The 10,435-nt window shown below is 42.1% G+C and overlaps 1 protein-coding gene across 1 annotated transcript in view; it reads right to left on the bottom strand.

The window, feature by feature from the left end:
* Window positions 1-1,135: 1,135 nt before the first annotated feature.
* CFDP1 (craniofacial development protein 1) overlaps window positions 1,136-10,435 on the bottom strand; it is a 133,042-nt gene continuing 123,742 nt past the window's right edge. The window contains exon 7 of the mRNA XM_027843248.1: window positions 1,136-2,190. Coding sequence (XP_027699049.1) covers window positions 2,100-2,190 — 91 coding nt within the window. The 3' untranslated portion in view covers window positions 1,136-2,099. The remainder of the gene's footprint in view (window positions 2,191-10,435) is intronic.

The following is a 10,435-nucleotide window of genomic DNA, read 5'->3' as shown; positions in this document are numbered from 1 at the left end:
TTGGTTTTAATTTCTACTTACAACATCACTAATATGAAAATATGTTTAATATGAATGTAAACGTATAGCCTGTGCACCGTCTTGGGGAGGGTGGTGGGGAGGAAGGAGGAGAAAAATTTTAAACTCAAAAGCATATGGAAGTGATTATTGATAAATCAAAATAAATTAATTGAAAAAAAGGAACTAAAAAAAAAAAGAAAAAAAAAAAGAAAAATGGCAGTTGTGAGACAACATTCTCCAGCAGGAGTGGACTGCGTGATCAAACTCATGTTACTGGAAGCTGCAAAGGGAAAGTGAAGTGACCAAAAGACGGGCCTGCTCTGTGCAGGGTCATGGTGCCAGCTGGAGCCGAGAGGCACTCTTGGGGCCTTACATCAACTCCTGCCGGCACACAAGCTCCTTGCTCCTCTGCTATTGCACTTAGGACCAGGCCATGAAATAAGGTGGCCAGAACAACACCTTGCTTCAAATGGGATAACTTTAGTTGTGGCCATCTTTTATTTATTTATTTGGACTGATACCCTACACTATAGAAGTAAAGAGAGAAACATGCTCCTTTATCTCAAAAGGAATGGTTAGTGTAGACCAGAGGATGGACTATACCTCCCCCCTCCCAGCAGAGGAAGATCTCTGTCAGACAAAGTACTGAGCTTCTGTTGAGTTTTTTTTTGTCTCAAGGAAAGGTTCAATTGCAGGGTTGGGAAGGGGGAAAGGGTGCGGTTGGGGAAGAAAGGCAAGGGGATTATCTTTAAAAGTGACTATGATGTAAAAATAAAAAGCATCAACAGAATTTTTAAAAATTGTCAAGGATGACTGCAGCAGTTCAGATCATGGTACTGCATCCTGAAGGTTCCTTAAATCAGCTTGTCCCCCTTTATCGAAGAACAATGAGAACAGACAAGCCTGTATTAAAAGATAATAAAAAAGAGGACTTCGTAGCTCTGAAGGCCACTCAGAAGGAGGACGATGCCTACCCAACACAATTTCATGGAAAACAATAACAGGAGAAACACAGACCTTGGCAGCTACTGGCTACAACTCTGTAGGTGGACACTAAGCCAGCCGGTCAATGTAGAACCTTCAGGAGCATTACCAGGCACGCTCATCACATATGAAAACAAGGACGCGTGGGAGGTCCAGGCTTTAATGCTTTTATTATTGTGAATGGTTTGGCCCCAGCTCCCTGTTCCCATCCCACCACCAACCTATTATCGATACTGTTCCTTCTGGCTGCTCCCAAGAGAAATCCTGAAGCTGACCTGGGTTTGGGTGTCTTCACTGCCCATGAGGGATGGGAAAGAAAGTCTGAGGACATTCTCTGGCAAATGAATGTAACTAAAGATTTGGTGGTAGGGTTGCGTCTAGAAAAATTGGCTTTTACTTTGGAAAGAAGAAAATGCTAAAGGAAAAACAATTTTCAATCGAGCAACATATCCATAATTTCAGTTTCACATTATGCTAAAAGGAGTCCCATCCTGGAAGAGGGAGACGGGGTGGAGGGGGGGGCAGTGAGAGTAGGGGGAAGAGACAGAGAGGAGGAGGATAGGGAGAGAAGGAGAGAGAGAGTGAGAGAAGACAGGAGAAAGCTGAATACAAAACTGTCCAGTGATCTGGCATCTGGCCAGCAGAAGTGTGCCTGTATCTTTTCTTCTCAGCATTGGTATCAGAGCAAAGGATGTGCTCCAAGAGAGTCATGATAATTTCAGCAAACCTAGGCTAAGTGTCCACGTCAAGGTTGGGGTCCTCTCTCCACCACAGGCAGAATGAAGCTGGGAAAAAATCCTTGGCCAATCGAATTCACCAGTTCGATCTGGACTGTGCTCAGGCTGGATGACAGCACATTCTCTGCCGTAAGGAAAGTGCCATCCTCTTCACCAGTCCCAGAACAGTTTCCCACAGTAAGAACTTATAAAAGTAAAATAAATGATACCATGTGAGATCAAGATATACAGACTGAGCTTCATCATGGAAAACAGAACATTGGACTATCCTTTCCATGAAACAGTCAGTGAGCAGGACAGGAGAGATTTCACAGACACACAGAAGTTGAGCTCACACCATAAGCAGGGGTAAACTGCCAGAGCACCTTTCCAACGCCATCAAGGCTTCATTTTGCTCAGCCTGAGGTCCCGCTCGATTTCAAACTGCCTGTGATCCACTCGCTCCAGAAAAGCTTTCCTTTCAATGTACCTGGAAGGGGATAAGAAACAGCTGTGTCAACATAATCAAGGAGCCGTATATACTGGGACGAGAGAAAATTTGATTTAGAATTCAACAATAAATAAGCATTTATTAAGCACCTAGTAGTCCCAGGCACTAAGGATACAGACAAAAACATAAAAGACATACAAAATAATGTCAGGGGACAGAGAGAGCCCTAATTCTTGGTGGGGAGTCAGGAGAGACCCTCGTCTAAGAGGAGGCATTTTTGCTGACTTTTAAAGGAGAGTGGAGGGATTCCAAGAGGAAGCATTGCAAGACCAAGTAAAGACACAGATGTGGAGGATGAAGCGTCCTATACAGGGACAAGGAGATCAGCTGGTCTGGAATGTGGAATTCATGAGGTGAAATCGTCTAGAAATCCACTGGAGTCAGGTTGGCTTTAATTATAATTAGACTTTAAGGGAAGGCACAACTCCTACTTTCCTCACCTTCTCCGACAAAAATTCCTTTACATTTCAGAATGTGCTCCTGCTAACCTAAAACAGCTGGTTGGCTCACACCCTAACAACCTTTTAGAGAAACGGGTCCAATGCCAGTGTTCCCCTCCTCTGCCCCAGCTAAAAGGCTAGGTACTTTGATTTCCCCAACGGGGGGCAGTCCTTACAGTGTTTTTCTTCATTGTTCCAGGAAAGAGGGCAAGGCAGTCCAGGGACTGCGGCTGGCACGATGAAGAAGTAGGCGTGTGTGCACACAAAATGCTAGGCTGGCTGCTTAATGAGATACAGCTGCATTATAATGTACTTCCCTGTTGCAAAGTGTACCGCGGCTTGACTGGGGAAGGGGGGAGGGGACGGCTATGCTACTAATTAACCTATTGAGAAAGCAAAATTGCCATTGAAAAAGGGAGATGTAATTGAATCATCTCACTAATTTTTCCTTTGTTCCACTGAAGAAAATGTGCATCTTTCATTATGAGGTCATCACATTTATGCTGAGAAAGACTGTACTGCATTCAGTAACCAGGTTCCTCCGCTGAATTCACAGCCTTGGGTTCCATACATTGTAAAATCCAATCCCTAACATTTGTTTCCCTGCCAGACTTATTTCTACTAAACTTAAATGAAATAAAATTAAACAAAACAAATCCTGCCTACCCCAGGGAGCCTGCTCTCTTCAGGACAGCACCAACTGTCACCCAGCCGCGTGGCCAGTGAACGGGAAGCCTGTGCCTCTCGGCCGGCTCTGTGCCACTTTCTATGGGGGCAAAGTCCCAGTCACTACTCTACTCTGAGAGTGGGGAAAGGCTGGTTTTGAAAAATCAGAAAATCTTTTTCCACTGAATGAGAGGATGAGATATGAGGCTGGGATGGAAAGACATTGTGTTGCTGTTCCTGGGGCTGTTTCATCTGCAGAGAGGAATTCTGTGGATGAGGACAACTTACACTGACTACCAGCAGAAAAATCTGGATCCTCTTCCCCAACAGCTGGTTTGGAAGGCTTACAAACCACAGCACCGGTAAGATGCCTTTGCACACGACCAAGCTTCCATCTTTCTCTTGATGGACCACACTGTTTGTAGACGTCCTTACTTCTTGAGATAGGACAACTCAAGGATGTTCCTTGGACAGGGCAGAAGAAGTCCACTGTCTTGAATGCTAGAGTTTTCACAGTGGGGACGAATAAATGCTCATTCTTGACTTTCAAAGTGATCTGATGTTACCTTAGGTGATAACAGCCCACAACTTTACTCTCAAGGCTTTTTGGGAATACTAACCCAATTGGCGGTCCTTACTCCGGAATAAGAATGTGTGTTTGTGTTGGGGAAGGACTTAGGGCGGTGGTGACAGGTAGAGAACAGGTTACGAGAGAATCTTAAAAGCACTTTCCCAATGCAAACTAATTCATTTTCATTTACAATGTCTTCTGAGCGACCGGGAAAGACGAGGCAGCATGGTACGGTGGAAAGGACCGAGATTCAAATTCTAACTCTGATTGCTTACTAGATGCGTTATTGCTGCTCAGTCATTTCAATCACGTCCAACTCTTCGTGACCCCGTTTGGGGTTTTCTCTGCAAAGATACTGGAGTGGTCTGCCTTTTCTTTTTCCAACTCATTTTAGAGATGAGGAAACTAAGGCAAAAAGGGTTAAGTGACTTCCCCAGGGTCACAAGGCTAATAAGTGTCTGAGGTCAGATTTGAACTCTGAAAGATGAGTCTTCTTGCCTCCTGGCCCGGCACTGTACCATCTACTTAGATGTATAACCTTGGGTAAGTCATTTAATTTCTCTGGCCCTCACTTTCCTCACTTGTAAAATTGAAGAGGTTGGACAAAGCCTTTCCTAATCTACAGCTATGGGTCTGGTACCCTATGAGTAAAGTTAAAGTCCTCTCCTCCCCTTTGAGAATTAGTTTTATTGATGGCTTTTTAATACCACAATCATTCCTGGAAATTCCATATTCCCCCTCCCCTAAAAATGAGAACAACCCTCTTTAATAAAGAAAATGCTATTAATTCACTTTCTAATTCTCTCTTCTATAGCTCAAATTTCTTTCCCAATTTTTTCAGGTGCTTTCATTCTGTTTATAAAAAATATTTTAAAACTTGTTTTTAAAAATCTTTCTTAAAAAAAACCAACAACTTCTTTCTTCACCTCTCCCAGGAATTCTAGGTGAGTTTGTGCCCAAGCAGTGTTTTTCTCTGAGTCATTTTTTTCTTCTGCATTTGTGTCTTGAGCATCCTTGCCTCTATCAGAGCTCAGTAGTGGGATTCTTTGGTTGTTTGCACATTCTTCCAGCCTCCTTTCTGATTTCAGACTTGATGTTAAGGAGGGAAGGCTGGGCTGGCCTAGTGTTGCTTTCTTGGTGTATTGAATGTCAGGTTATTCCAAGGTCTCAGGGACAGGCTGGAGACTGGTAAGCTTTCAGTGCTCTCAAAGTCTGTTCTGCTGCAGCACTCTCTGAGCTCTGCGAGCTCCTGATCCGGGTTTGGGTCTGAGAAAGAGTAGAGTGTTGCTGGATTTAGCCCCACTTAGCAGCTAGAAAGCTCTGTTGGGCCAGAATGGCAGAACTGTAGACTTCCCTTTGGTCATGTCTGGAATCAAACAGAGTTGAGAGAGTTTTTCCTCTGTTAGGGTTGATGTCAGGTCAGTCTGTGCCCTCGAAGGCACAAGCCTTGGCACTGTTATGACTATTTCCCTCCTTTTTCTTTCATAGCAAGTTTCTATAATCAGGGCAGGTAAGCCCCAGAAGTTTTGTAAGTACAATGCTAAATCTATTACTTAATAGACTGATACTGGACCATCTCTGAATTACTATAATAGGATGAAAGTATGAAAAGCCTTACAATTTTAATCTGTATTTGTGGTCAAATATAGGGATGATATCCTTCAAAAGGGGGAATTAGACAAAGCAATAAGACAAAGATGTGATGTAAAAGTTTTCTAAATAAATGGAATAGTAAATTTTGAGAAAGTAACCGTATAAGGTTTTTTCCCTCTATGAATTATATACATATGTATATGATTGGCTTCCAAATGTATCTAGCAAGAAAATTCAGGCTTTTAGTAATAAGCTCTCAAAATTAGATTAAGGAGTTTACATATAAAATTGTATTAATAATTGTAAAGAAAGTGAAATTATTTTTCCCATTTTAAAAATATTTGTTTGATAATATTAAAAATCAGAAGAGTTCATTTTACAAGTTAGTTCCTCGTGAATTTTTTAAAGATTCTTTTATCAGGTAGAGGGTTTAGGTAAAGATAAGAACATCAAGTGACATATGAAAACTGAAATTCTCTGAAGTTTCAGGTGAATTATGGGTTCCTAATTTGATGTTATTCTTATATCTCTGTTGTTAATAGGATTAACTTCATAAGATCTGAGCTGGTTTTATCATATGAACTAGTTATTGGAAAACCAAATCTAAGAGGTTGTACTAAATTGTATTAAGTCTTGTTACTAGCAGATTTTATCAGAACTGTCTAGGAATCTCTACAGTGATTTGGAACCAGGGAAGCAAAGCCTCCTTCAGAGCGACCCTAAGAATGAAACTTATTCCAGAATGTCGAAGAGAAGACATCCAAGGACCACATGACTACCTGGGACATCTGAGACTCAAAAGGTGCTGATTAAATGGACATTGGCAGTGGGTTACTAGGATACAAAGAGACCTGATGTTAGTCACTGTATTGCTTTGGCCTTTTGTTTCATGGTGTTTATGTTTATGTTTTTCGTGGTTACTTTGATGGCATGCAAATCCCCCTTCTCAAAATCAGTCCATTGTGAGCTCTGTAAGTAGTCTGCTCTGTAACCAGACTTACGTAATCCCAATTATGAATATATGAAAAACTTTATAGATTTATCTTATAGATAAGTGATCCATGAATCAAAAGGGGGGGACTAAGGTAAACTGAGGGAACTGAGGAGATCAGAACACCAACGGATAGTGGGAATGGAATGAACTACACTGACTTCATCTTGTGACTCAGTTCTGGAGCTAGCTCAGTTCCCTTTTTATTCAATTATGGGTCTAGTCCAGTTTCTGTCTTGTGAAAAACGCTTTATTCAATTGTCCGAATAGTTGAGAGGACTTTGTTGTATCGTTTGAACCTAGCCCTTCATGGATGGGAAGCTGGATCACCTCTCAGAGATCCTTAACCAAGGACCTTGGTTAAGCTGACCAGAAACTCAGTCAGATCCAAAGACTGATGCAACAAGTTTTCTCACAATTGTACATCTCAAGCAACCCATATGTCTTATCTGAAAACTGGCACCATAACGACCAATCAGTCATTGTTTCCACGTTCCTTTGTTCACAGACACTTGGGGGAAGTGAGACATCTCTTCTTCTGATTTCAGGGACTTGTACCTGTTCAGATTCCCCTTCCCAACTTAAAAAGTCCCTAGTCTTTCCTCCAATTAGAAATCAGATTCTCTAATGCTCTTTTCCTGGTTTTCTTTTAATTAACTGGTCTTAACTGATTGTTTTTAAAGAATAAAAATTTGTCTCCCCCTGTATTCAGGGTCCAGTGCCAAAGCTGAAGAAGCTGACTGGTCCAGATTTGCTATGCAATTAGCATGCACTATATAATAAATCGATGTGCTTGGAAGCTCGGACCTTTGTTTCCTCAGTCATTTCATCTTTCACTCACCACACTTTCTGAATTTCCCCATCAGGATTTGGCCTGGTGCATTTTCTAGATCTGTTTGGAGTTTATGGACCAGAGCTCACACACTGCTTCCTAGCACTCTGCTATCTTGACTCCGCCCTCCTCAGGAGGTATGATTTGATATCTGTTTTCTGACACCCTTCACTCCTTTCTTAGAAATCCAGAGTTCATTCTTCTTTTGATGAGTCCTTCATTTACTCCAGTCTCTGATGATGAGGTGGCCCTTTAAGGTTCCCCTTTTATAAATGGGGAAATTAAGTAAAAAAAAGGGAAATTATCTTATCTATGATTATACAGCAAACCAAGGACCTGTGTCACCCCATTACCAATCCACTGCTCTGATTACTGGACCACATTGTGTCTTCTGCATTTACCCAGAGATAAAATATGTGGCTTGGAAAAGAAATGCAGTGGTGTGTTTCGAAAGAATGCTTTGAGCAACATACCACTTCCCTGCCACCCGTCTGGTGGCAGGAACGTGTAGGAGTAAGTGGTCTTGAGTGCTCTGTGGTTTGTATTCCTGGATCTCACTTAAAGAAAAGGAAGTGGTGCTTGAATTACGATGCTCCATTAGGCATGAATAACGTTGCTGCAGGTTTGAGAAGCAATGCTAAATCAGGCTGACCTTGGGAATATTAAGGGCAAAGCCTATGTCCTGGGGGCATTAAGGCAGCAAGAAGAAGGAGAAACCAGTCTCATCAACTAGCTCAGGAGCCTTCAAAGAAACACCTTGAATGGAGGGGTATTTCAAAGGGCAGCCCAGATAAATAGTGAGGCAGGGGTGAGGTGCCCACAGCCTGAAGAGTTCATTTATCTCCTTCACACTTATCTGGAAACAAATGCTGTGGTTAATAGGATCTTTGTGATAGCACCAGTTTGGTGCCAAGAGTCAACCATAAACAAAACCTCTATTGAGTAAGGAGGTCCCAGACTCAGAGACTGCAGACAGCACTGATTGCCCTGACATAAGAGACTCTATTACTGGCTTATAGGTTCCCTCATCAGCTGATTACCACACATATGCAGCCTCACAGTTTGGTGCAGGATCTTGAAGCAGAATGTACTTGGCAGCCTATGAAGATGTGACAAAACAATTCCTAAATGGGATAGGGTTTAATGTGCAGGGTAACAGTTCAGAAGGGAACTTCACACATAAGCTTGGCTCATACGAACTGGCCATTTAAAATGGGCCCTGAGAGTTTTCAAAGGCACAAGTATAATTGTGTTGCCCTATAAGGTAGTATAAGTATACTATAGACAGTGCACTGAGAGACTTTATTTTACATTTGTCTTCTATGTTGATGATTTCACACACAGTTTCAGTTATTCACAGTGACTCAGCAAGACAGTTGCAGACATGTGGAATGCTAAAGGATTCTAAATGCAAAATCTCCAAGAGTGCCTACTCCTTCCTCACCGAAACTGATTATGTGTCCCAGTTACAAGACGGCTACTCAACAAGTAGTTTCTAAAGGGAAACAGTATGAAATTAGGCTGGAAAGGTAGTGAGAGCCAGATCATGGAGGGCCTTAAATGGTAGGCTAAGGAGTTTGCCTTTTATCCTCCAAGCAATGGGAAGTCACATGGTTAGGCTTATGCCTTAGGAATATTAGTCTGTCAGCTCTGTGGGGATGGACTGGAGAGGGAAGAGAGTAAAAGCAGAGAGACCAATAAGGATGATCTTACAGTGGACGAGGTGAGCAGGAAGCGCTAAAAGTGATGACTGTGTGAATGGTGGGGACATAGGTGAGAGATCTTCCCAACAAGATTTGGGAACTGAGTGGCTACGAGAGGTTGAGGAAAGGAAAGACTTCAGAATGCATCTGAGGTTACAGACTGGGAAAGTATGTTTGTTTTTTTGGTAATTTAATATGCCCCCATTCAGTGTGGTGAGTATCTTCTCCACAGATCACATCTGGCTAGGTCTTCTTGTCCTTTATGATCACTGCCCACGTTCTCCCGAGGATCTGTGCCTTTTAAAAATTTCAACTAAATGAAACGTGAACAACCATGGTTTCTGGATTTGTCTTTCTCATATACAATGGATGCTCTAGGTATCAGATATTGGTACATGGCAGTTAAGAACCAAATTCTCCTTTCAAAGTACTCAACAAACACTCATGGTTGGATGAAAATAATTCTGTTCTGAGGCCCTAGGGCCAAGCTCTTTTACCAGTGAGAACACAGAGAGAGAGAGAGAGAGAGAGAGAGAGAGAGGTTATATAATTGTTCTAAAGTCACCAAAAGATCTTGGAAACAAAGGCAGATCCAGAATCAGCTCCAGGAAACTGTGTTTCTTTGTCCCTAATGAGAGCTTGGCTCTCAGCTATTTTAATCACATCAGGCCCCTCTGCACATTCCAGTAACTGTTTCTGATTCTGCCCTCTCCCTCGTCCAGGTGATAGCCTTTTGAAGAACCTGAAGATGGCTTTTATGCCCTTTGTCAAGTTATGTATCCGCAGTCCTTTCCTCCAACCCTCATATGGCACCATTTTAAGGCGTTTCAATGTCCTTCCTAAAATATGGTGTCTAGAACTGAACACACACTCCACTCGAGTTTGACCAAGGCAGAGCACAGTGGGACTATCCCATCTCTAATCTCCAATACTATGCCTTCACAGTAGCTTTCTGAACTTGCCAGATGCTAAAACTCAATTATTTTTTTTTTTAGGCAATTAGTTTAAGTGACTTGCCCAGGGTCACACAGCTAGTAAGGTGTCAAGTGTTTGGTCTGAGGCCGGATTTGAAGTCAGGTCCTCCTGACTTCAGGGCCGGTGCTCTATCCACTGCACCACCTAGCTGCCCCTTAAAACCCAATTTTTTAAAAGACAAATTGGGTTCTAGTTATGACTCCGTCTTACTCTTGTGAAATTGATTCATGAACCCAGTATAAGATTTTAATATCTCTATTACAATGAATCCTTAGATGCTAGCCTGTTAAGATCTTTTTGAGTCCTGACTCTGCTGTTCGACATATCATTTATGCCTCCTCCCTCAGTGTCATGGAAAAGTCTAGTATTCAAGCCACTGATAAAAATATAAAACACCAAAGGACCATGTCTTTATTCAAGCCACTGTTAAAAATATAAAACAGAAAAGGACCA

This window comes from Vombatus ursinus, unplaced genomic scaffold, assembly GCF_900497805.2.
Source record: "Vombatus ursinus unplaced genomic scaffold, bare-nosed wombat genome assembly UNPS02014900.1, whole genome shotgun sequence".
Classification (NCBI taxonomy): domain Eukaryota; kingdom Metazoa; phylum Chordata; class Mammalia; order Diprotodontia; family Vombatidae; genus Vombatus; species Vombatus ursinus.
The sequence above is the reverse complement of the archived record's forward strand: the minus strand, read 5'-3'. Positions and strand labels throughout refer to the sequence as shown.